Below are 25,726 nucleotides of genomic sequence, written 5' to 3' on the forward strand. Positions count from 1 at the left end.
GAGTTGGGGGGTGTCCCCAGGAGTGTGGGGTCTCTAGAAATGGGGGGTCCCTGGGAATGGGGGGTGTCCTCGGGAGGTTGCGGGGGGGGGCGGCTTGGGATGCTGAGTCCCTGGGAATGGTGGGTCCCCGGGACTGGGGGGTCCTAGGAGTGGGGGGTTGTCCTTGGGTTGAGGGGTCCCTGAGAATGATGGGTCCCTGAGAATGGGGGTTCCTCGGGAGCAGAGGGGCTCCACGGGAGTGGGGTGTCCCTGGGAATGGGGGGGTTCTTGGGAATGGGAGGCCCTCGGGAATGGGGGGTCCCCGGGAGTGGAGGGAATCCACGGGAGTGGGGGGGCCCTGGGAATGGGGGGGTTCTCGGGCATGGGAGGCCCTCGGGAATAGGGGGTCTTTAGGAATGGGGGGGGTCCTCGGGAGCGGGGGGTCCCCGTGAGTGGGTGGTCCCCGGCGCTGCGGCCCCGCCCAGTCACGGCGGTGATGAGCGCGGGGGGGGGGGGGGGCAGCCCCGCTCCGCCCTGCCCTGGGGGGGGGCAGCGGCAGCGCAGCCCGGCCCCGCGTCCCCCGTCCAGCGTCCCCCGGCGCCGCGTCCGCGCCGAGCCCAGCGGGGCCGGTGAGTGCGGGGCCGGTGAGTGCGGGGCCGGGGGGGCCCGGGGGAGGCGGGGCCGGGCTGGGCTGCTGTAGCGGGGGGAATGTGCCTTGTGTGTCCGCCCCCCCCCGCCCGAGGTGTGTAAAACGGGAAGGGGAAGAAAAAAGGGAGAGGAAGAGGAGGAGTTTTGCTGTACCTGGCGGTGCGCGTCATGACTCTGGAGTTATTTCTGTGCGGATTTATTGGGGTTTCGCGGCCGGGCGGAAAAATGGTGAGAAGCCGATATTTGAGGGGTTTGGCGGGGGAGGGGGGAGAAAAGGGAGGAATGGAAAACCGAAGGGGTGTCAGGGGTGTCCATTGCCCCCCCCCCGTCCTCTCCGCGCCCCCCCGCGCCTGCATTTAAGGGTCCCCGGGGAGCGATGGGGAGGGATGCGGGGGGATGCCGATGCGGGGGGAGCAGGGATGCCGGAGGAGTGCGGGGATGCGGAGGGTTTCGGGATGCCGGGCGGTGGGGGGAGAGCGGGAATGCGGGATGCGGGGGGGAAGCGGGGGGGAAGCGGGATGCGGGCGATGGCGCGGGATGCGGGGGCTGTGCGGGAAAGCCCGGCCCGGCCCGGCTGGGCGATCCTTCCTTATCCTGCGGTGAAATAAGGACGGGCGAGGAGGGAAGCGGTCTGCAGTCGGTGCTGGCAGCGTCCCCCGGGGTCAGATAAGGAGGAGAAATCAGCCCGTTTTCAAAAATGCATAAATAAAGCATTTGGCTTAAGTAGTTTAAGACCAGTAAAAAGCACATCAGAGTTTTTCGTAAGTGTCGTTTAGGCTATCGGCGTCTTGCAGCAGGATCAATAATCGCATTTTCTTATCTCTCTGCAGGTGTTGGGGTTTTTCTCCCTCAAGCCGCAGCTGGTTTGGCTGAGGCTCGCCCCCCCCGCTTTTCTTTAGGGCTTTTTTTTTTAGCTTAAAACCCAAGGGAGACGTGACGTGCTGCGCTAAGTCACATGAAGTGACCCTTCAAGACCAGTGTCGGGTTGTGGTCTGGGGCCTCCCTCAGTATCACCTGATTTTTATTTCCCCCCTGTAAGCAGCACTGGCATCTCCAGCGTGGAATTAAATACAAACCCAGCAACTTCCTTGAGATTGCTTTGATGGAGATGCCCACAAGGGTTTCAGCTGCTTCTCCTGTCGGTGCAAGATCATAAAGAAGGGGCCGAATTGTGGGGGGCTTTCACAGATTAAGAGTATTCTCATTTTGTCCAGTATATTCAAATAAATGTCTTGGCAGCTTCTTTTTCTGTTCAGCCTACGAGTTCATTTTCCTTATCTAGAGTTTATAGGAAGGTTTGGGTTGGGCTTTTTTGCCCAGATCTGGTTTTCTTTGTTTTCACCATTCAAGTGATGCTTCTTCAGTGTTCTTAATTGCGTGTTGTGTAGCTTCATCAGCTTGTGTAGTGATGGCAGGTGTGATATCAAGAAATGAATTAACATTCCCAAAATGACCCTTCCTCCAACCTTGGTGATGCAAATTGAAGCATGGAAGTGTTCCAGCAAAGACGTGGAAGTATTAGTGTTGGGGCTTTTTGATAACCGGGTAGAAAATAATTAAAGAAAAAGTAACTGGCATTAGTGATTGAGTCTGATTAAATCAGCTTTGCCAATCTTCTGGGTTTCCATTAGAGCAATGTGACGGAGGGAAGGGGTTGCTGTTTGAGTGCGGTCATGCGGAATTCCGCAGGGACCTCGGTGGAGCGTCTCCTCTTGTAAAGGGCTCTTGAAATGTGCTCCTGACAGCAAACGGCGGAGTCCGAGCGCTTCACGCGCTGTGAGCGCGGGGGAGAAGCCTGGGGTTTCCCCCCGGCCTGTAAGCAATCGCTGCTGCTGCTCTTGGTTCTTTTTAAAACACTCCGCTGTCGTTTTTGAAGCGGTTCTTGCTTGAAGATATCGAGAGGAGTTATATGCGTTTTTTTCCCCCTGCCATGAGAATTAGTTATTAAGCATTTTGTGGGTTTGCTTTTGATTTTTAATCAAGGGCAAAAAAAAAAAAAAATTTGTTTATTTTTGGAGTAGCTTCAACGGGCTTTTATGGGAAGCCCTCCAGGCTGTGGGCGGCATCTTCTCCCAAGGCGTCCCCTGCGGTGATGTGCGGCTGTGTCCCCCCACGTGCTGCCTGTGGGGGGGTCCCTGCCCCGGGGGGACCCCGACACCCAGCGAAAGAGGGTATGAGCAGGAGGTTCGGCTGCTCATGGGTGCTTTTTCCCTCCTCCTGTCCCTCCTACGCCCCGAGAAACGCGGGCTCTGATGGAGCTGGCTCTCTACGAGCACTTTGTATGTTTGAAGTTCTTCGAGCTCGGCGGTGCTGACATCTGAGCAACCTCGTGGGTTTCTTTAGTTAAGTGATGTCTGTACTCCAAAAATAGATTTCCATATTAAAATGTGGCTGGGGAAGGAAGCTGGTGCCACGTGCTGTCTAAGAGATAACGGAGAAACCGGGTCCTGCCGCAGAGCTGCTCCGAATACGCAGCCACCAAAGACATCGGTCCGTGTCTTGAATAAGTGTTGGGAGCTGTAAAACCTGGAGTATGCATACGTTCTCAAAATCTGCCCTCTGTTTTGGCTGGAATGCTGAGAAGTGACTCAGTTGTTCATCTGTGGCACGTGGGCATCGCTGGAGGTGGCCGGAGCTGGAAGGGGTGGTGGCACGTAGACCCGTGCTGGGTCTGGTGCCGTCTCTGCCGAGCAGCTCCCGATTATAACGATGATATTTCAACTTCACAGGTGAGGAGAGGGAGAGAGATGGAGATCGAGCTGTGACTCCGGACCTCAGGCAGCAAGGCGGTGGCAAAAGTGGGAATAAAACCCTGGTGGTTCGCCAGCCTGCCGTCCCTCAGCAGGTACGTCCTGGGGGAACGGGATGCTGCCTCCCGGAAGAGCTTTTTAAATTTTTTTCCAAAAAAAATGCTCAGCACCACTGTGGTGAAAAGGTAAATTGGGAAAATTAGTAGTATTGGACCCGCTCCAGAGTGGAAAGGGGTTACTTAAGGTAAATTGAGCAGTTTGCCGGGGGTGAGATGGCTCTTGGTTTGGGATGCGTGGCTCCGGCTGGCTGCCCTGGGCTCCTGCAGTGGGCTCGGGGATTCTGCTGGGGCATAAATGCTTTGGTTTGCGATTTATACGTCATTTGTATGAGAATAAGCCCAGGTTAGCCCGAGTCGTGTGAGCTCGCGTGGGGCTGGTCCTGCCTTTGGGTGGGGGGTTGCTCAGGTGACATCCCGGGGATCGCCCGGCCACCGGCCCCCGCTCTCCTTGGAAATGAGCGCTGCCAGGTTCTTCATGTAACCGGCATCTGGCGTATGTACCGGAGGGCAGTAAAAGTCGGCAAAATTGAGTATGAAAAAATCTATATGAAAATGTGAAAACATGAGATACTGAATGCTGTAAGTGCCTGGCTTCTGCTCTTTAAATTATTTTGTAATTTCACACGGGTTTGTTTTTGTTGTTTGTTTTGTGGTGTTGTTTTGGTTTTGTTTTGTTTGTTTTTTTTTTTCCGTAAACAAACTAGTCTGGAAAAATGGCACCAGCGACGGCAAGAGAAGCGGGAGTGTGGAGACAGACCCGGGCTCTCTTATTCAAGAACTGTCTCATTAAGTGCAGGACTAAAAAAAGCAGCGTTCAGGTGCGTGGGGTCCTCGTTTCCCGCTGCCTGCGGTCACTCGGTGCTCCGGCGGGTCCTGACTCGGAGCCAATGCCGGCTTTTATTATAATGGTTCTGAAGCGTCAAGGTCTGTTCTGAATTTTGGGTGGAAATAGGCTTTTTCAGAAGGTATCTTGTCATGCTTTGCTTGAAAACTGTATCTTAATGTGTCCTTGATCCAGAAAATATCCTTGAATTAATATTGTAGTCGTAGTGCACTTTTAAAACCACTTGCACCCATAACTGAGCGGTGTAGCGGCATTAAACCTCTCCAGAAGATTTTTATCGTTTCTGACGGTTTAGCCCTGCACACAGGTGATGGGTGTGATACTTGAAGATGAATTTTGAGGTGAAGAAGGGATGGCTGGACTGGGTTTTGATGGTTCATGGTTTGCTGCTTTCCAAATAGCATACGTTTGCCGATATTTAAAGCATGTAAATTACCTCTTTGTACCTTAAAACGGCTTCTTAGGTTACCGACGCACGTGACTAAAATCCTGCTTCAGTGCCAGAGGAGGATTTGGCATTAAAGCTACTGTTGCCTTGAAAACGTGAAGGGAACTTCACAGTCGTTAATTAAACTCACAGTCCCCCCTTTGAGCTTCGCGTAACTAAGGTCAGCTTTGGGAAATCTTTGTTTCTGGGGCTGCCGGGTGACGTTTTCGTCTTTCTTTGTGCAGGAGGTCCTTTTCCCGCTCTTTTTCTTGTTTTGGCTGATTCTGATGAGCATGATGCATCCGCACAGGAAATACGACGCCGTCGCCAACACCAACCTGGGCACCCTGGACGCCTCCATCCTGGTGAATTTTGTCATCGGCTACACGCCGCCAACCCCCATGGCACGAGAAATCATGAAGAAAGTGGCTTTTGATAACTTCGAAGACGGTATTCAGAACCTGAGTGTTTTGTTTTCCCGAGTACATCTCGCGCTGTGGCTTGTGTTTGAAGAGGGAGATCGCTGTTGCTGCCGCTGAGGAGAAAGGGGAAAAAAAAAAAAAAAAAAAAAACAAACCACAAAACCCCCCATTTTTTTCCATCGCAGATAGAGAACAGACTGCCAAGGCATTGTTTTTTGTTTGGGTTTTTTTTTTTTTTTTTTGCTCTGTTGGCAAATGTTCTGGCACTGCCATCTCCACGTGGTTCCCGTGCTCCCGTTGCAGCCAACACGTGGGATGGGGCTGCAGGAAAAGTTTTCAGGGGACCCAAATGCAAAGTAGAAAAACCCCCGAATGGCTCTAGGGTTAATTAATATTTGTCCTGCGCCATCCTGGGGCGAATTCAGGAGACGCTGCTGTCCTGCAGATACATTAGGTCGCATTTTCTTTCCTGTTGTTCCTAGCAAAACAACATTTTTTTTTTTAATTATTTTTTTTAATGCTGATTCCCATTAACGCTGTGTCACCTCTTCTTTCGCGAAAGTGATTTTTCTTTTTTTTTTTTTTTTTTTTCTTTTAAAGTGCTTTGCCTGCACAGCTGACACGTCCAACGGGAACTTCTCTCTCCAAAACCACTCTGATGCATTTTTAGTTTGGGATCTTTGATTCTCTTCCGTGTGGTACCGCGGAGACGCAGCATTTGCACGGGATCCGCGTGTCCCTTACGGGTGCTCTCGGCTGCTTTGAGCAAACGGCTCCGTTTTCTGCTTCGCAGCCCATCTCCCTCCCGTCCGCTGCTGAAGTCCGTGGCAAAATAACCACGTTTTCACAGATTTAGCCAGTTAACCGGCCCTTCTCGAAAAGCGCTGGTGCTGGAGGGTGGGCTCTCAGACAACCGGCAGAGGGTTGGGGCACAGAACCTGCTGGAGCAGCAAAAAATGGGGAAAAAGGGGAAGACTTGGGGGTAAATTTGAATTTCCCACCCTGCTAGTGAGCGACATTCCTGCAGGGTTCTGCTCAGGAGAGTATTGCCTTCATTGGGACAAAAATATAATCCTGTATATATGTGTGTGGGTGTATCTATAATGTATAAGTATATTTATATAAATATCTCTTTACATATAATTTAAATATATAAAAAATATATAAATATCTTTTTAATAATAACATTTATATATAAATATATTTTTATATATAAATATATATTTGTATAATGATGGATCTATTTATACACACATATATATTTTTTATATATAATCTATATATTTATACACAAATATATGTGTGTATAAAATATATATTTCATAACATATATTTATAAATAAATGTATATCTTATAATGATGTATATATGTATTTCTATATATAAATATATATTCTTCTATATAATGTATATATATTTTTATATAAAGAGATATATATTTTTTTTATGTATATATCTCTGAAACCAAATATATTACTAATGCTTAACATGGTGCTTCTTTAAAACCGTTGCACAATTGTTCTTCCTGCTGTGCTGCTGCCCAAACCCACAAATCCAAAAATATATCTAAATATATATTTTTATATATATTTATATATATTATATATTATATTTTATATTTATATATATTATATATATTTTTATATATATATTTATATATATATTATATATTTATATATATTTATATATATTTAATTTATATATTTTATATATAATGTATATATATTTATATATAACATATATAAATACAAATACAGATATATTTTTATATATATTATATATAAATATATATACGTTATATATATCTGTATTTGTATATTTTTTGTATGTTTTTCTGTGTATTTGCGTTGCTGCCCAAGTCCCCACAATGATTCCTTCCGTCCCGCAGGCATCATCACAGAGGAGTATTTAAGCGAAGAGGAGCTGCAAGCGGCCAGTGCTTTTAAACCCTCCAACTTCGTGGGGGTGGTGTTCACCGACGCCATGTCCTACCAGCTGAGGTTTCCTGATTCGGTTGCCATGTCTTCCATTTATATGGAATCGAGAGGTAAACGTGCCCGCTCTTCCATATATCCCTAAAGGGATAAACTGAGAAATCAGACCCTCTTGTTGGTTTTTGACCTGATGTTGCATACAGTGTTATTTTGGAAGTTTTCCCCACCGTTTCCAAGGGACCTCAAGCTGCCCCGCGTTTACGTTAGGGATAAGACGGCCGGAACTCCGTCTTTTTGTGTTTTCAAATGCCTTGCTTTATTCTGCAGCCAGCTGCTCCAACTTGCGGAAAGGCTGTGAGTCGGTGACCTACTGGACCTCGGGATTTACAGCTCTGCAAGCCTGCATTGATGCTGTGATTATACAGGTAAACCGGAAAAAAATAACAGAATAAAACCAAGGAGGTTCGAATCCGCGGACTGCCTTGGCTCCGAGTGGTTTTGGGATGTTGCCTATTGATAGTGAAAAATGCCTTATCAAAAATTAGCTTGCCTTCAGTGGGAAGGCAGAATATTTCATGTGTGTTTTGCCATGTTTTTGCATAGAAGCGTTCTTGTCCTGTTGAATAATCTGGATATTTGTCTTCATTTGTGCCCAAATGAGCCCAAACCATGTATCACAGCAGTTGTAAAAACACGAAGGCTTGACGGTGCTGTCCCCAAAATGTTGTTTAAGATGCTGCACCAAAAGGGGCTGCAGAACTTGCTGTACAATTTTATTGTCTGTATTTATAGAATCATTGAATCGTTTGGGTTGGAAGGGACCTTAAAGCCACCCAGTGCCACCCCCTGCCCTGGGCAGGGACACCTCCCACCAGCCCAGGTTGCTCCAAGCCCCGTCCAACCTGGCCTTGAACACCTTGAAGATGATCCAAGGGCTGGAGCCCCTCTGCTGTGGGGACAGGCTGAGAGAGCTGGGGGGCTTCAGCCTGGAGAAGAGAAGGCTCCGGGGAGACCTTCCAGCCCCTTCCAGTCCCTGAAGGGGCTCCAGGAAAGCTGGGGAGGGGCTGTTTGCAAGGGCATGGAGCCATAGGACGAGGGACAATGGTTTAAACTGGAGCAGGGCAGGTTTAGATCAGACATTAGGAGGAAGCTCTTTCCACTGAGGGTGGTGAGACACTGGCCCAAGTTGCCCAGAGAGGGGGTGGAGGCCCCATCCCTGGAGACATTCAAGGCTGGATGAGGCTCTGAGCAACCTGATCGAGTTGCAGATGTCCCTGCTGACTGCAGGGGGTTGGACTAGTTGGCCTTGAGAGGTCCCTTCCAGCCCAACACGTTCTATGATTCTGTGACCTCCAGGGATGGGGCAGCCACAGCTTCTCTGGGCAGCCTGGGCCAGGGGCTCACCACCCTCACAGCAAAGAACTTCATAAGTGTCTCATCTCAATCTCCCCTTTTTCAGTTTAAAACCCTTCCCCCTCATCCTGTGTCTCCCCCCCCGATCCCGAGTCCCTCCCCAGCTTTCCTGGAGTCCCTTTAGGGACTGGAAGGGGCTGGAAGGTCTCCCTGGAGCCTTCTCTTCTCCAGGCTGAACCCCCCCAGCTCTCTCAGCCTGTCCCCACAGCAGAGGTGTCATGGTTGTCAGCAATGCCTTTGTCCCTCTTCGCTGTCATGCGGCTCGTCTCATCTTTTTTAGGTGATAGGAATTGCAAAATTGTTCATTTTCTCTCCAGATGTTCCCCAGTCCCCCAGGTTTTGGACGGGGATTTGGGGACAGTGGGGTTGCAGGGGCTCCAGGTCTCTCCCCGTCAGGGGGGGATGGAGCTGGGGCTGAAAATCAGGAGCGATGCAAAAATAGTCTTCTTTCTTTTCCTTGTAGCTGAAGACGAACCACTCGGTGTGGGAACAACTCCAGTTGACGAGGGCCATGGTCATGGGAGAGGCCGCGGTGGTGGAAATCGATAATTTCCCCCGCGCGATCATTCTGATTTACCTCGTCATCGCTTTCTCGCCGTTTGGGTATTATCTGGCCATTCATATTGTGGCAGAAAAGGAGAGGAAACTGAAGGAATTCTTAAAAATATTGGGACTTCACGACACTGCCTTTTGGTACATGAGGGTTTGGTATAACCCGTTCTGTATAAAAGAAGTATGAAATATATAAAGAAATACTAAAAAAAATAACGGTTTCTAAAAGAAGTATTAAAAAAAAATAACGGTTTCTAAAAGAAGTATTAAAAAAAAATAACGGTTTCTAAAAGAAGTATTAAAAAAAATAACGGTTTCTAAAAGAAGTATTAAAAAAAAATAACGGTTTCTAAAAGATTTTTTTTTTAATACTTCTTTTAGCACCCGTTATTATTTTTTTTAATACTTAACGGTTGCTAAAAGAAGTATTAAAAAAAACCATAACGGTTTCTAGGAAAACTCCTTTATCCCATCCTCCATTTTTTTAATTGTTTTCAGTGTGATTAACTGAAAGCAGCCTAAAAGTGAGATACTCTATAAAATCTAACGTGGAGATACTTGCGGTACCCTGAAGATAGGAATATTTTCATAAGTAAAATACCAGAGTAATACTGTTGTGCTTGTGCTGGTGAAGTTACGCCAGGCTTGGAGGGATTAAACATGATGATGCGTGAGATATTTATATAGTTTATTTTTATTGTTTTTCAATATTTTTGGCTTGGTACCTCCTTTTCTCCGTCTCGGCAGGTCACCTGCAGTCTCTTCAGTGCTTAGCAGCACTTTTCCCCCCCCATGTAATTACATGAACCTCCCTTTATAATTTTAACATGACAGAGCACTCTAAGCAACAGGTTTTATTTTATTTCTTTACCGTGATGGAAATTGTCCTGTGCAATATAATGGTGGGGTTTTTTTTCCCCAAACGAGAGGATGTACTAATTTGAAACCACTGAGAGCTGCAGAGAGAAAAATGGGGTATTTTACCTTTGCCGCGGCGTTTCAGCATCTTTCTCTGCTGCACCCTGTCAGCCGGCGGGGGTTGGCTGGCTTATTTTTACTTTTTTTTTTTTTTTTTTTTCCTGGTTGCTTTGATTTCCGCACCCCAGCTCTTTCTGGCAGTGCGTTGTGTTTGTTTGCGGTAGGTCCTTGGTGGCAAATCGTATTTGGCGGAGTCCTGCACCGCTCGCGCGTCAGCACCGAGCGTCTCCGCTCTGCAGAAAATCATTTTTACTCTTCCCAGTGTGAAATGGGAACGATCCGCAAAGGCGTGCTGGTAAGGCGGCTTTGCTCGGCCACCGAGCATAACTCAGAAACTTGCTTCTGAGGAAAATGCGTCGTTTTTTACTACCTGTACACAAACCGCCTTTGTTTCCCGAGGTCAGAATTGCTCCCAGACTGGCAGCTCTGTCTTTCAGAAAGAAAAGGATTTTATTACCCTGCCCAGCTACTGGGATGACTAGCGTATTAAATTTTAAATAGAATTTCTTTAATTATTAAAACCTACTACTCAGTTACTCTCTTTTGGTTGTACCAGGGAATTAATTATGCAGGTTAAAAAAAAAAAAAAAAATCATGAATCATCTAATTGTGTTTGTTTTTGGTGCCGTGGGTATCGATGCGTGTGCTCTAATGCCTCGAACAATTACAGGGATGTTTACAAGAGCTCGTTTTATTTGGGGGCTCTTGTTTTGTCGCAGGCCTGTCCTTTGGTGCAGCTGTCTGGAATATTAAAGAATGGTGGCTTTAGCTGGTTTTGCCTGTGAATAATTCAGGCTGGGGATTCATTGACCGGTTTCTGTTCTTTTTTTTTTTTTTTCTTCCCCTTTTTGCTCCTAGGCTTTCCTGGGTGCTGCTCTACATGAGCCTGATTTTTGTCATGTCCATTCTCATGGCGGTGATTGCCACGGCCTCCTCCCTCTTCCCCCAGAGCAGCGCCTTCGTGATATTTCTCCTCTTTTTCCTGTATGGAATCTCCTCGGTAAGTATTCCTAGTCTTGCAGCATTTGGCCGTCCCATCCCTGTGTTGGTTTTTTCCCTTCCCATCTGGTCCCGTTCTCTCTGCCGGAGCGTTTGAACAAGGGTAGGTTCTGTAGGACGGAGGGTGCTGGGTGTCTGCCCTCTCCCCGTCCCCATCCCGTCCTGGGTGGGGTGTTGTACAGGTCTGGACCATCACTGCAAGAAATATCTCCCCTCACCGACTTATCTTGAGTTTATAATTGCGTGTCCTTGAACCGAAAACACTCCGTACAGCACCGTGTCGATGTCCAAACCCGTGCCCTCTTCTGAACATTTGCTGTTACCATATGGTGCAATGGTAGAATTACTGTATAAATTATAGAATGGCTATAGAATTATATCTGTATAGAATACTGTATACATTATAGAATAGAATGTAAGTAATAGAATTAATTTATACAGCAAACTGCTTGTCTGAGTCCATAAGCAACCGGTGCAGAAATCATCATTTATTTACTGTCATAGGCAGAAGGCACGGACCAGGGCGTACGTGCACGCTCAGCCATATGGCTCCTTATTTTTCTTTTACGGTTTTTTTTTCTGTGCTCTATCGCTTGGCATCTTTGGGAAACTCTCCCTCCCGAAGGTCTGTTTGTAAGGGCGGGACGTGGGTGAATGCTATACCAGGAAAATCAGACGATTATCAGAAGCGAAATTGAGGCTATAGTCTTTTTAGTTTTTCTGTACCCTGTATTATTATTATTTTTTAATATAGTACCTTCTTATATTTTTTTTTGATCTGTCCTTAGGTTTTCTTTGCACTTATGCTGACGCCTCTGTTTAAGAAGTCGAAGCACGTGGGTATCGTGGAGTTCCTGGCCACGCTGGCGTTTGGGTTCGTGGGCCTCAATATTGTCCTGCTGGAAGATTTCCCCAAGTCTTTCGTCTGGGTTTTCAGCCCCTTGTGTCAGTGCAGCTTCTTGATCGGTGTCGCCCAGGTAAATACCCTTTCGCCCCTCCCGTCACGCTCATTTGCCTTGCATCGCTTTAAAATAAATAGTGACATAGATATTCTTAAATATATTTATTTTTTTTTAACAAACTGACACTGGTGGGGGAAAATGCCTGTTTTAATAGCTTCCCGCGGCAATTTAATATCAAGTAAAATACAGCACACCGTCAGGCAACTGTTATTCTTTCTGTTTTGTTGCTGTGATCTTAGTTGCTCTTTAATTATTTTTTTTTTCCTGTTGCCGAGTTTTGCACTTTGCTGTCGTGTCTTTCCAGGCTGGTGCCGTGTAACATCCCCTCTCTCCGTGTTTGTTGGCAGGTCATGCATCTGGAGGATTATGAAGATGGCGCCACATTTTCAAATCTAAATCACGGCCCTTACCCCCTCTTCATCTCTCTCATCTTGTTGGTGCTGGATAGCATATTTTACCTGCTTGTCGCCGTCTACCTTGATCAGGTTATCCCAGGTTTGTTCATGAGAAAAACGGAACTGAACCGCGCCAGCGTCGCCAATTCCTGAAGTCCGGAGCCTGGTGGAATTTCTAACTTAATTCTGGCTGTGGAGAAGGGAGATGCCGCTCTTTACAAATATATTTTACACTGTGACTCGGGATGCTTTAAGCTGAAATAATTCACATTGTGTTAAAGCTGTGAGACGGGAAGAGGGGTGGTAGCACGTTTAGAATTGGTGGCCTTTAGGTACGCCAGCGAGACTTTGTTTTCCTCTTTCTGAAGGAAAAGCTCCCTTACTGGGGTCGTGCCTCGGCACTTTGCTCTTTTAGCCTTGGAAATTAAAGAAGGCCCTGCCTGTTCCAGCCCTTTCCTTGTGACGGCAGGAGTTTCGCATGACACGTAGAATAAAGTTGTTAATCTTGTGACTAATGCCTGGTTGAGCCCTTCAGCTCCCTTCGCCTCTGAGCTCTCTGGCTTTAGGTTGCGCGTGTTTAAGTCCCTGCTCTTTCAGCGCCGGGGATTTCTCTTCCACGGGAAGAGCTTTGTACATATATTTAAATACTTCGCAAAACTGGAACCTGCTGGTGGGAACCGTGGCTAATGTAAACTTGGCAGATGAAATCCCTCGGGAACAGGGGCGTGGGCTGGCTCCTAAACCTTTAGCGGGATAGCTCGTGGCTTTCATAGCTAAAACCCCAAAGCTGAGGAATATCTACTCTTACACCAGTACTTTTTGTACTTTCACAATGCTTTGTAATGTTGCGGTTACAACAATGAAAGAAGTGGTCTTTTTTCTCTTTATCACCCAGGGGAGTTTGGACTGCGCCGCACGCCGTTTTTCTTCATGAAGCCCTCGTTTTGGTCAAAGCACAGAAAAAATTACAAGGAGTTGTACGAGAGCAGCGTCAACGGCAGCATAAGCTTCAGTGAGATCGTGGAACCGATGCCTTCTGAGTTTCAGGGCAAAGAGGCCATCAGGTAGGATTCCCGCCCTGCCCCACGTGTCACCTGGGGCCCTGACGTTTTAGCCTGTGATTTGAAAAGCTGCTCTTGTTTCTCCCATCGTCGGATTCAAATAGCATATGGTATGCATTGCGGAGCGTCCTCCGCGCGCCCGGCACGGCCGGCTCCCATTTTCAGTCAAGCCCCATCATCAAGGCCATGGATGCTCTCCAAGGGCAAATCGCTGGGCTTAAAGAAAGGGTTTGTTTGTGGATTGCGTTCCTCCAGTTGGAGTCATCTCAAAACCGGCCAGTTTTCCATTCCCTCAGTTTCGCTGAGGCCACGAGAGGCGTAAGCGGTTGCAGATGTTGAAACGCCTACTCTTCTGGGAGGGTTTGGTTTTCTGGTAACACGCATTTGAGGAGGAAAAAGCTGAATTGTAGGTTTGTGAGAAGACTGGTGTGTTCTCCATAGACGAGAGGAGAACTTCGTGGTGGTTTTACCCAGCCGCCGTATCTAAGAGGGTAAAACAAGACTGCGAAATAGATGGCCAGGCTCATCTTTTGCATTGCGTTTTTGTCACCTGTTGTCTTGTCTGTGGACTGTCATGTATTTTTAGCGTGTCTTGGATATTATTTTCAGTATCTTCCTTTTAGCCCTTGTTTCTATCATTTTCCAATGGCGTAGCCTGGTGGGAGTTGGGGAACTCCACATCCCCACTCCTTGGGGTTGGCTGCGCTGGTCTCAAATAATTATTTGAGCTTAGTGAGCAGAACGAGTCTTGTGTTGTCCGCACTATCCATGTGTCTTTGGGCATCTGCCATAGGCTGGAGGGTCCAGTTTTAATCCTGATATCCTCATGAGAACATTGTGGCCATTTTTGCATTGGTCATCCACCCTGGACTCTTTCCATGGCATCGTTCCAGCAGCTCTCCATCATTTTCTCACTATCTTGTCATCTTCACGTGTACAGGTTTTGTTTTCTTTCATACCCAGTTCTCCTCCCCACTATTCACACCTGTAATCCACTCCCCATCCTCATTGTCAGGGTGGCCAGGCTTCCAAACCCCATCCTTCGCAGGGTGCCTTCAGATAAAATAGTTGGGCGTTTTCATTTTGAAAACGGTGGAGCTGGAAGGAAAGTTTTTACCTTTCTTGGAGAGAAAGATACCTGCTTTCTTTTGCCTAACTTTGATCAAGAACAGTCAATAATCATGTCTTTGGAGTCTGGTGTACTAATATCTGTTTCCCCCATCGTGTCTGTTGAGTCTTCTGTTACACTGTGGAATTATTGCGGAGTAGCTGTGCCCTTTTCTAGCTTGGGAAACCTCTGGTGAATTGTTCCACTGTGTGAAAGAAACACAGATTTGAAATAATTCAGTCTGTCACCGTAGGAAATGCCTTAGAAAGGTGACCAGAAAAAGCTTTCTGATACCAGAGTGGAGACGGACTAAGGTCTGCGACCAGACGCCCTGTCTCTTGACTTGCCTCTACGAGTCATTAATGTGTCTGGTGCCACTTTAGCGTGGTCGTCTTGTTGTGACTGTTGATCATTCAAAGTGACATATAAAGATCCTAAAATAGTTTGTAAAATGACGTGTCTTCTTTCAGAATCAGCTGTGTTCAGAAAACATTCAGGAAAAAGGGGGAAACTGTGGAGGCTCTCCGAAGTAAGAACATTTTAGCTTTTTAGCCGCTTATCAGGCACAGAGGAGCGATAGCTGAATTGCCGAGTGATCTTTTGTGTTTCAGTTTGGGCTTTTTGGTTTCTTTTAGTGGGGTGGGACCTTGGAGCATGAATGCAAGATGTGCTTGTGTGTGTCTTCTCTCATGGCTTTGGCAGCGTTTAAAACGGCGCCCCAAAAAAGAGGAGCCCTTCCATCACTAAAGAGTCATCCCCGTTACTCCTCCTCTGCCCGTCTCGTTAGTGATATGCTCTTCCCTGCCCCGTTTCCCTGATCTTTTCATCTCGTTTCCCCGTGTGGCTTTTAAATGTGGCCACCCCTCGGGTGGTGCAGGGACCGTCCCAGCCCCGGTGGTCCCGTGCCGGGGCGTTGGAGGTAAGGTGTCCCTCGGAGCAGAGCGTGAATGCATACCCCATATGTCGGTATTTGAATTTACCTCTGCGCTAGGAGCCGGCTCCGGGTGCCGGGAGCACGTTGGTAACGTCTCCTCTTTCTCTTGCGCCTGCCTCGGGGACCAGATTTATCCTTCGACATCTACGAAGGTCAGATCACGGCTCTGCTCGGGCACAGCGGGACGGGGAAAACCACGCTGATGAACATCCTCTGCGGGCTGTGTCCGCCCACCGATGGTGAGTTAGGAGATTTGGGGTACCCTGCTTCCGAAAACCAAAATAACCTTATGGTTATTTCGGGATGCACCAAATTTTTCTCTGGATAACGTCTGGAAGAATCCACTTTAGCTCCATGCTCACACTGTTCTGCGCTCTGGCTGTAACAGAACCTCTCCGTTGATTGCCCCTGGCTTTTTTTTTTTTTAATTTTTTAGGGTTCGTCTCTGTCTATGGGCACAAAGTCTCTGAAATCGATGAAATGCTCGAAGTGCGACAGATAACGGGGGTGTGCCCCCAGTCCGACATCCACTTTGATATATTAACCGTGGAGGAGAATCTCTCCATATTTGCTGCAATTAAAGGAATCCCTCAGAACGATTTGATACAGGAGGTGAGTCGGCTGGGCACAAATATTGTCTGACATTTCAATTTTAGCCTGTAGGGCAAAATACCCTTACACGGCACAGGTATTTCCTTAAAACAGATTTGCAGGGGAATGTTGCTTTACAGCATAACAGACGAGGAGGCAGAGAACAGACAGATGGTTTTACACAGATAAAGTGCTAATTTTTCCCAGTAAACTAAAATGCTCCTGAACTTTTAAAACTTTAAATCCTAGCATTTGTGTTCAAGCATAGACCCCTTTTAATTCTTTGGGTTTGCTGGGGTTTAAGACTCTGGCTGTCCAGGTTTGTACAGGGTGCGCAGCTCAGATACGGAATACACTGTGAATGAGGAGGAGTTAATTTGAATGGTAATTGTTAATAATCTGGTTAAAACAACCCCACAACCTTATAGCCTTTTTTTAACAATAAATGCGTTTCTTATGTTGTGAAGGTGCAGAAGGTGTTGCTGGATTTGGATATGCAGCCGATCAGGGACAACCAAGCTAAAAAATTAAGTGGGGGGCAGAAAAGGCGGCTGTCGGTGGGAGTTGCTGTTCTCGGGAACCCCAAGGTGAGTGCGACGGAGGCGTTCCCAAATGCCGTCATTAACGCGCCTTGGGCTTGATGTCTCTTGTCCCAACCGACTAACGCATATAAATAACGTGTAAGGTGCAGAAATTGTCCCTGTGAGCATCTGTTGCTCCCTGTTTCTCCATTTATAGTTTAAACAAAATCCCTTCAATAGCTTGATGCCTGAGGATGCTAATGGCTTAGGTAATGGCAGGAGCTCTGGATTTGATCTCTCTGTGACATAAATAGCGTGATGAGTTTTGCGTTGTCTCTGGCAGGTAACGTTTAGCTCCCGACAGCGAAACCGTCAGAGACTTTCCTTGCGAAGCCAGCCGGGCGCTTGGAGCCGGGACGGGGCCAGGGGGCTCTTTTGTCTTACAGATGTGTTATTTCTGGCCTGTAAGAATGGGAAGTGCTTCTAGATCTGTATTTGACAGTGATGTGTGTGACAGTTCGCTGGGATTTTAAAAGCGTGCACGTCTAACCATCCCTGACTAGGAGGAGTGAATACATAGCTAAACGTAATTGTATTAGAATAAAACAGACTATGGCATTAACTTACTGTATGATTTTTCCATTTGTCACAACAGGAGGTAATTTATTCAAAGCGTAGCGAAGACAGCTGCCTTCTTGCTCTAGGGTGTTTCCTTTCTGTTTTAGAATCATAGAATCGTAGGATCATGGAATGGCCTAGGTTGGAAGGGATCGTTCAGATCATTGAGTCCAACCATCAACCTGACTCTGGCAAAACCATCACTAACCCGTGTCTCTGAGCACTGTGTCTACAGGTCTTTTAAATCCCTCCAGGGATGGTGCCTCAACCCCTTCCCTGGGCAGCCTGTTCCAATGCTTGACAACCCTTTCAGTGTAGAAATTTTTCCTAATATCCATCCTAAACCTCCCCTCGTGCAACTTGAGGCTGTTTCCTCAAGTTTAGAGGACTAACCAGCCGGCTTAAACAAAAAGCGCAGTCTCTGTTGCTTCGCTGGGATTTCCTGAGGCCGATACCTTGCGCTGGATCTGGCTTTGCAAACGCTTCTTGGTTTTGCTCAAAGGTGTTGCTGCTGGATGAGCCGACGGCGGGTATGGATCCGTGTTCGCGGCACATCGTCTGGAACCTCCTGAAAAACAGAAAAGCGAATCGCGTGACCGTTTTCAGTACCCACTTCATGGACGAGGCGGACATCCTGGCCGGTGAGTCCTGCCACCGCCCCGCGTACCCAGGCCCCGAGTGACAGTCACCCTACGGAGCAAAAAGTCATGCTTCTCTAGCTGCGGTATAGGCCTTTATTTGAAGTATATAGTTGGTTTTGGGGAGTAAATTGGCAGTCCTCTGATTTTTTTTTTGTGCTGCTGTTTCTAGATCGTAAAGCTGTGATTTCTCAAGGGATGTTGAAATGCCTTGGATCGTCTCTCTTTCTCAAAAGCAAGTGGGGAATTGGCTACCGCTTGAGGTAAGCTTTTTGTGTGATACCAGTTATGTGACATCTATCTCTTCTTATTGTTTTCTGTTGAAATCTGTAAGGTTAGCACCCCCTGGCCCCCAAAACGATCCTTTCATCATCTTCGTACTGCGTGTTTGGGGCTCTGCGTAAGGGGAAAAAGCAAGCTTTTAAAACCCAATTTCTTGTGCGTTTTCGTAGCATGCACATCGATGCCTACTGCAACACGGAAGCGACCACCTCGCTGATCAGGCAGCACATCCCCGCCGCCAGCCTCATCCAGCAGAACGACGAGCAGCTCGTCTACACCCTGCCGCTCAAGGACATGGACAAGTTTGCAGGTATGGATGGCTTTGTTGTGCCACGGGGTTGAGTGGCCGCGGAAGAGAAATCCGCTTCCACAGCCTGCAATTCTTGTTTAATTGTCGCTTCTGCATTTATGTGTTTTTTATCCTTATCCGTTGTTTTGCTGTGATGTGGCTGATGATCAGTCTGCAAGGTCTTTCTCAGGCGAGCGAGGACCTCGGCGCCTCCTCCGAGGGGGCTGTGATGTGTTTGGATGGACGTGGGTACCTGGTGCCGAGTTCTGGGGAGAAGCACCCTTTGGCAGGAGGGTGAAGAGACCCTTTTGTCCGAGAATCCCCTTGTCCTGCAGACCCATCATCTCATTGCAGAGCGTTTTAATGGGCAGGGCTGGCCTCCAGCGGGAAGCCAGGAAGCCCCAAGTCCTACAATAATCAATCCCCCTTGTTGAGAGCCACAAAAGCACTGTGTCACTGCCTTAAAGTTCAGCGGCGAGAGGGAGCGCGGAGCAGACGTGTTGTTTTCACTAGATGGCAGCAATTATCTGATCAGCCCTACATGGGGCGCCTCGTTCATCTCCCAGGAGAAAATGGAAGAAACAGAATGTCCTTTGCGCTGCGTGGAAAGCTAAGGGAGAATCAATACAGCTGTGAATAGCGGCTCATGTTTCATAAATGCTTTTTTCCCCCCTTGCATTTGACCAGTTAATAATTTATTAGCTTTACCTTTAGCAGCCACTGCGTGTACTTTTGAGAAACAGGCACCTCTATGCAAGATTAGATCCATTCCCCCAAATTATTTTCAGGAGAAGCTGAGGTTAGGAATATGCCTCGGCTACTGGGGCAGAAGAAATCGCGGAGATCTGATGAGCATCGTCGGGTACCCAACTGCTCGTCCCATTTGACGCATTTGCGTTTCCCTTCAGTGTGACCTTGGCTCTGATGCTTCTCGTTTTCTCAAGTCCTTCAGTTCATGGGGCTGGCAAGAGCCCAATAGCATTTTTTTTTTTTTTATCCCAGGGCGCTAATAAGCGTGCTCACTCGGGACATCATTTTGATCTTCAAGCTATGCGTGCCATCCAGGATCTCCTGCCCAGTTAAGCTGGCTTTACAGAGCTGGCTGTATATTTTATATATATATATAGATATAGATCTGGTTGTGTGTATATATATACCCCGGGGAAAAAAAAAACCAAACCCTCAGTGGTTTTATTTGCAAAAATCTCTTTATGCCTGGGCAGGATGAGCTCTCCTGCAGTCCCTGTGTGTGATGTTTCTCACAGCCAGTCAGGAGGCAGCTCTGAGCCCAGGAGCTTTAGGATGCCGAGATGGTTTTCGTAACCACTACAGCTTGGGGAAAACGTGCCGCATTTCCCACACCTGACCACAGAGGTTGAAAAGGTTTTGTGCTAAAAGGAGCTTATCCCGACCTTGGTTCTCAAGTGACCTGTGTCTTCATAATTAAGCAACCATGTTTGCACGTTACCTGCTTTTTTTCTACCATGCAGAAGGCTTCAGGGATGCCTCCGACGTGCTTGGAGGTCTCTCAGGAAGACGATGTGACCCTGTTCCAGAGCAACCAGTACATTTCTCTTCTGTCCCCAGGCTTGTTTTCCGACCTGGACACTCATTCCCATTTGGGCGTCATCACGTACGGCGTGTCCATGACGACGCTGGAGGATGTCTATCTGAAGCTGGAAGTTGAGGCAGAGATCGATCAAGCAGGTGGGATGGACCGCGGCTGTTTTCCTCTCTTCCCTCATATTTGACTTAGTCTTAATTAGTGTAAGATTGTCCCTGCCACGTCACCGCCAGAAGGAGTTTTGCTATGGGGGTAAGAGTAGAAAAATCCTCTCTGAGTGCTACATCCAGCAGCATGGGGCTCCTTCGGTCGCTCCGCATTCCAGGCTTCTGAAATATTTAACACGAAAAACACGCAAAAGCAGCGAGTTGGGCGGGGAATGATTCTGGGAGGGTCCAGGGGGAAAGCTTTTTACTGTCTGTCCCTGCAGTAATTAATTTTTCATCCAGTGTACTTACATCTAATTTCTTTGCTTTGCAATTGCACTTTTTGTGGCTGGCTTTTTAAAATGGGCGTTATTTTCCTAATGGAGCTTACTTTCAAGAAACTGTAAATGCACAGTATAAATTCAATTTCCAATCTTCTGCGAGAACAGCAGCATTAGCCTGCGCTTAAGGCTGAAATAGCTGAACTTGCCTTTCTTCCCCTCCTTTAAATTAACTTCCAATTCAAATGAAGAGTTGGGACCGCTTAATATTACTCCGGAATGAATCAGTTCTTCTTTCGACGTTAACTTCGAATGGTTTAAACTATCTTAATCTTTCTAGAGCTTTCTTTGCAATACAGACTAGTAAACTATCCAGCTCTGCAAAGCTTTTGTGTGGCTGTAAGAGGGTTTAACAGCTGGTGCTGAATAATACAGGTGCACGCGTGGGCTGATGGTATGGCATTGGGGCAAGTTGCACCTTGTGAGTGGCAGAAATGTGTATCTATGTGTATCTCTGCCTTAAGCATCTGCTGAGCGGGTGATTTACGGCTTTGGGGTAGATGGGTGTCATTGCGCTTGGGGTGAAGCGGAAAGATGGGGGCGGGATGAGATGGCTTCTGCAACAGCAAGGCCGAGGACTTGGTGGCCACCCAGCTTTCTCCAGCCCCGTCGTTTCAAACCACGTAGCTTTGACAGAGCATCAGATTCAGAAAGTTCTACTCTCTTCTTTTCCAGATTATAGCGTGTTCAATTCCCAGCAAGTGCAGGACGAAGTGGACACGAAGTCCCTTGACGATATGGAGCAGAGCCTCCTCGTGCTCTCGGAGACGAAGGCGCCAGCGATGAGCAATACAGCCCTCTGGAAGAAGCAGGTTTCCACCATAGCCAAAGTTCATTTCCTTAGTCTCAAGCGGGAAAACAAATGCGTGAGAGTGATGTGAGTATTGGGGCTTTCTCATTTGTATACAAAACTCTGAAAACTGCTTTGAATGGCCCTAGAGAAACAGCAGGATGCGATTAAATTATTTCCCATAGTTACATTTGAAAAATAGTAAGTATGAAGCTATGCATTACTGTTGAATACATGCTGGTTTGAGGGCGAGGGAGACGTTGTTTTAATAGCATGCACAGAAACTGGGTTGGCTTTCTCTGAATTTTAGTAAAACCGAAACTTTTATTTCTTTCAGGTTGTTGCTTTTTCTGATTTTTCTTGTAGTTCAGATTTTATTGTTTTTCATACACCACATCATCAAAAATTCTGTAGCTGCTATCAAACTTTCCCCAGATCTGTACTTGCTGAAGCCCGGCGAGGACTATCACAAGTACAGGAGTCGTCTCCTGCTGCAGAACTCCACAGGTAGGAGAGCAGAGATGCTCCGTGGGGGCGGCTCCCGTCTCCACTGCTCTCTGTAATGTAGCATTTCCTGTGGTGGGGAAGGAACTTTTGGGGTTGGGGACAAACTTTTTCCTTGAAATTAAGCCAAACGAAGAGTTTCCAAGTTCCCAGAGATGGTAGGGAGTGGGTATCCTTTGTGCCGTAGGATTGGTTCGGAGATTTTTCCTCCTCCTCCTGTGTCTGGTAGCCTCGTGCTTGCTCTGTCTCGAGAGAGAGATGAAGGAACTGGATAGCGAGATGTTTAGATACTTCAGCTTGTGTCCAGCTCTGGAGCCCTCAGCACAAGAAGGACATGGACCTGTTGGAGCGGGGCCAGAGGAGGCCACGAAGATGATCCAAGGGCTGGAGCCCCTCTGCTGTGGGGACAGGCTGAGAGAGCTGGGAGGCTTCAGCCTGGAGAAGAGAAGGCTCTGGGGAGACCTTCCAGCCCCTTCCAGTCCTTTTACACGGAGGGTGGTGAGACACTGGCCCAGGTTGCCCAGAGAGGGGGTGGAGGCCCCATCCCTGGAGACGTTCAAGGCCAGGCTTGATGAGGCTCTGAGCAACCTGATCGAGTTGAAGATGTCCCTGCTGACTGCAGGGGGTTGGACTAGTTGGCCTTGAGAGGTCCCTTCCAACCCAACAACATTCTATGAACATATTTTGGAAAGCATTTTGGAAAATGCCTTGTTGTTTCAGCTTAGGATGTTTTAAAAGCGCGTAGCAGCGATACAGGCAATAGAAACGAGCATCTGTTTGAGCTGTTGGGAATTTGTGCTCAATACAGCTTCGTTTCTCCAGAGGTGGTATCAAAGCGCTGCTGGTGTCCCGCTCTCTCAGCGAATTCTCTGCTCAACTGAAACTCGGAGTATCCTGCCGGTGCTCCTTGGCAGCTCCGCTTCCTCGCCGCTGCATTGAACTTGCACAGATTAATTGGAGAATACAACCAAAACATTCTCTTGAATGCTTTGGAGGCTGTTGAGTGGGAAGCTGAACTGAAAACGTTCCTGTTGTTCAAAACAGCAGAGGACTCTTTTTGGTGGCCATGCGTAAGGAAACGGTGATCCTTCATCATAGGGTTCTATCGGTGGGAAAATGCATCGATAATTCTGTGTAACGTACTCCTGGCTGGTGATGAGTAATGGTGGTGTTTTCTCTGTCTGACACCAGAATCGGCTATCGATGACATTGTCCACTCTCTTGGGAGCATGAATGTGCTCTGGGAGATGTTCAACGACAGCGATTACGTCTCGGCTGCCCCTCACAGCGCGGCTTTGAACGTGTTTGACCTTGAATCCAGCCAGGTAGGACGGACGGACCGGCTCGGCCGTGTCCCACAGGGCAGACAAGCAGCAGGTCAGGGGCTGGCTTTGTTGGACTCGTGCCTGAAAGGCACGGATAGAGTCGTGTAATCAAATAATTGCATGTAATCTTGCTTATACAAGAGACCTGCAAAGAAGACTTTTATTGACAGAATGGAAATATTAATAAATAAAATGTTCAAAATAAATGTTCTTCCATAACGATAATGATGGTAGGCTAGTAAAACTTCCGCCCTCCTTTCTGCCCTACAAGGATACAAAAAGCCAAAAGAAATATTTTACTTCACAAGAGACCTGGTGTAGGAATCTCTTATTATTTTTATTTTTTACTTACTGGCTGAATTATACAATTTGACAGAAGTATAATTCCACGGTGCTCTCATGTGTAAAGAAAAATGAGTTTCTTGGATTGTAAGTGTTTGTTTCGGTGGGTCACTGAAGGAGCGTCAGAAAGATTTGAACGTTGGGGTCGTATTTAATCTCCAACAAAGGAACTGCTTTGCGATGTGCCAGCGCCGGCTCTTCCTCCCGTTCTTATTCATGGCAAACTGTTAATATTAGCGTGACGGAGCAGCCCTTAGCTGATGTAAATTTTTGCCTGTCTGGTTTTCAAATGCATTAACGAGAACGTAGGAGTGTGGGCTGTTGGGTGTTTTGTTTTTCAGACTGTAATTGTCTGGAGCATCGTTTGTCACAGCGTCGCGGTTGCACGAAACGTTCTGGGAATTGATTCCAAATAATTTGTTCTCTGTGAGCATGGCTGTTTTCCTGAATTAGGTGATGTGTTAAAACCACCCCGAGCAGCCCAGAGCTTCCTGCAAAGCATGCTATACATTATGCAAAGATTTTTCCCAATGTTCAGGTTTAATTAAGCCCACAGGAGACCCCTCTCGGGGTATTACCCTTTGTGCAGAAGAATTAATACAGCAAACGGTTTCCTTTTCCAGAACTACATTTTCACGGTCGTGTTCAACAGCACCATGGTGCATTCCCTGCCGGTGTTGATGAATATTGTCAGCAATCTGCTCCTGCGCAATTTAAACGTGACGGAGAGCATCCAGATCTGGAGCAACCCCTTTGTTCAGGTGAGCGGCGTGGCAAAAACCCACCCCCACCCCCCAAACACGGGGCGGGGGACAGGTGACAGAGCATCCCCCGGGGATGTCGGCAGCACCGAGGGCTCCGCGCCCAAAGTGCGGAGCCCCAGAACCCAAAGTAATGGATTTTTGCAGAATTAAAGAGGATTTGAAAAGCGTGCCGGGGTTTTGTTCTGCAGCTCGTGGAAGTGGAGGAAAAAGGGGGCTCGGAAAGAGGATGTCCCATTGGGAATTTGTTACAGGCTCCCCGCGATTCTGGGAGGCTGAACGTGGGGATGGTGGAGCTCCTGTGCAGAGCTGGGGGGGCCTGTGGGAGAGGGGGAGGACCTGCTGCAGGACATCGGTGCTCTGGGAGTTTGTTACACACTCTTAAAAATACTCCGAAATCTTCCGTAGGTGTTTTCCTTCATGCTACAGCTCAGATGATCTGGAGATACAGAGAACGGATGCTTTAGCATTGTCAGTCCAATTCTAAATGAATTTTTTTGGTCACACACATCCTGGTACTAAAAATAATCTGATTTATGTTTCAGAATCTTCCAGAAACAATTTTCAGACTGGAGATCTATTTTGAAGCTGTGTTGCTGGGAATAATTATCACTGGGATGCCGCCCTATTTTGCCATGGACAACGCAGAAAACCATAAGGTAAAGTCCCAGGTTCACTGGGAGACTGCACGAGAACCTAAAAACCTCGGGGTTTGGGGAAAATCTGAAGAGGTGTTTGAAATAGTGCGTTTTGCGGTGAGAGGCAGCGTGGATGTGACTGCCCTTTGCTGCCTGGGGTAGAGCAGGTTTGGGAAAAGCCTTTTTCCTTTCCGTCAAAATGCTTTTTGCTGCTTTGGCAGCTGAAATCAGGAGTAACTGGGTAACGCACTGATGCAACATCAACGTAAAAGGAGTGTCTTGGGAGGGAAAAAACAAGGCCCTGCTCACACACGGAGGCGGATTAACATAGTGTTAATTTTAATTCACATTTAATTCACATTGCATTTCCTTTTCCTGTTGCAGATCAAGGCGTACACGCAGCTGAAGATCGCGGGGCTTTACCCCTCCGCGTACTGGACCGGCCAAGCCGTTGTCGACCTCCCGCTGTTCTTCTCCATCCTCGTCCTGATGATCGGCAGCCTCTTCGCCTTCCACTACGGCGTTTATTTCTACGTGGGCAAGTTCCTCGCTGTGGTGAGTGCGGCGGGGATGCGAGAGCATCGTTATGTTATTTTCCGCAAGTGTTTATTTTGATTAGATGGTTCAGCAGACATTTTTCCAGCCGATACACAGGGAAAATGCCTAATGAATGCTGCTGGCGCAGAGGCACCAGTCAGGCTGCGCCAAAGGCAAAATAATGCTACTTCTCCTGGGGAAAAATATTAATATTTTTGAGTTTTATTCAGAACTGGAATAAACTGGAGCTTTAAAATACCAGGATCTTCCAAGGAAATGCTCCATCCTTTTTTTTGCCCTGCTTTGCTCAGTCTGCTTTGCCCTCTTCGCGCCGATCGCTAATTGCCGCATTTGCATCGGCGTGCAGCTAATGG

General features: G+C 47.5%; 1 protein-coding gene across 5 annotated transcripts in view; it reads left to right on the top strand.

Annotated features, from left to right (window-relative positions):
- The window catches only part of ABCA5 (ATP binding cassette subfamily A member 5), a 49,959-nt gene that overhangs the window by 12,969 nt on the left and 11,264 nt on the right, over positions 1-25,726 (top strand). For 2 of the 5 annotated variants that reach the window (XM_074607878.1, XM_074607879.1), the window contains exons 2-25: positions 3,357-3,472; positions 4,141-4,254; positions 4,953-5,157; positions 7,018-7,176; positions 7,391-7,488; positions 8,940-9,169; positions 10,865-11,006; positions 11,794-11,982; positions 12,315-12,462; positions 13,258-13,426; positions 15,002-15,060; positions 15,594-15,704; positions 15,902-16,077; positions 16,524-16,643; positions 17,698-17,836; positions 18,006-18,096; positions 18,286-18,425; positions 19,992-20,111; positions 21,131-21,332; positions 21,583-21,752; positions 22,941-23,074; positions 24,040-24,177; positions 24,723-24,836; positions 25,200-25,370. In XM_074607878.1, coding sequence (XP_074463979.1) covers positions 4,150-4,254; positions 4,953-5,157; positions 7,018-7,176; positions 7,391-7,488; positions 8,940-9,169; positions 10,865-11,006; positions 11,794-11,982; positions 12,315-12,462; positions 13,258-13,426; positions 15,002-15,060; positions 15,594-15,704; positions 15,902-16,077; positions 16,524-16,643; positions 17,698-17,836; positions 18,006-18,096; positions 18,286-18,425; positions 19,992-20,111; positions 21,131-21,332; positions 21,583-21,752; positions 22,941-23,074; positions 24,040-24,177; positions 24,723-24,836; positions 25,200-25,370 — 3,330 coding nt within the window. In that variant the 5' untranslated portion in view covers positions 3,357-3,472; positions 4,141-4,149. Of the gene's footprint in view, positions 1-521; positions 624-755; positions 856-3,356; positions 3,473-4,140; positions 4,255-4,952; positions 5,158-7,017; positions 7,177-7,390; positions 7,489-8,939; positions 9,170-10,864; positions 11,007-11,793; positions 11,983-12,314; positions 12,463-13,257; positions 13,427-15,001; positions 15,061-15,593; positions 15,705-15,901; positions 16,078-16,523; positions 16,644-17,697; positions 17,837-18,005; positions 18,097-18,285; positions 18,426-19,991; positions 20,112-21,130; positions 21,333-21,582; positions 21,753-22,940; positions 23,075-24,039; positions 24,178-24,722; positions 24,837-25,199; positions 25,371-25,726 lie in introns of those variants that run through there. The other 3 variants (XM_074607877.1, XM_074607876.1, XM_074607875.1) reach the window with 3 other exon arrangements.

This window comes from Larus michahellis, chromosome 14, assembly GCF_964199755.1.
Source record: "Larus michahellis chromosome 14, bLarMic1.1, whole genome shotgun sequence".
Classification (NCBI taxonomy): Eukaryota; Metazoa; Chordata; class Aves; order Charadriiformes; family Laridae; genus Larus; species Larus michahellis.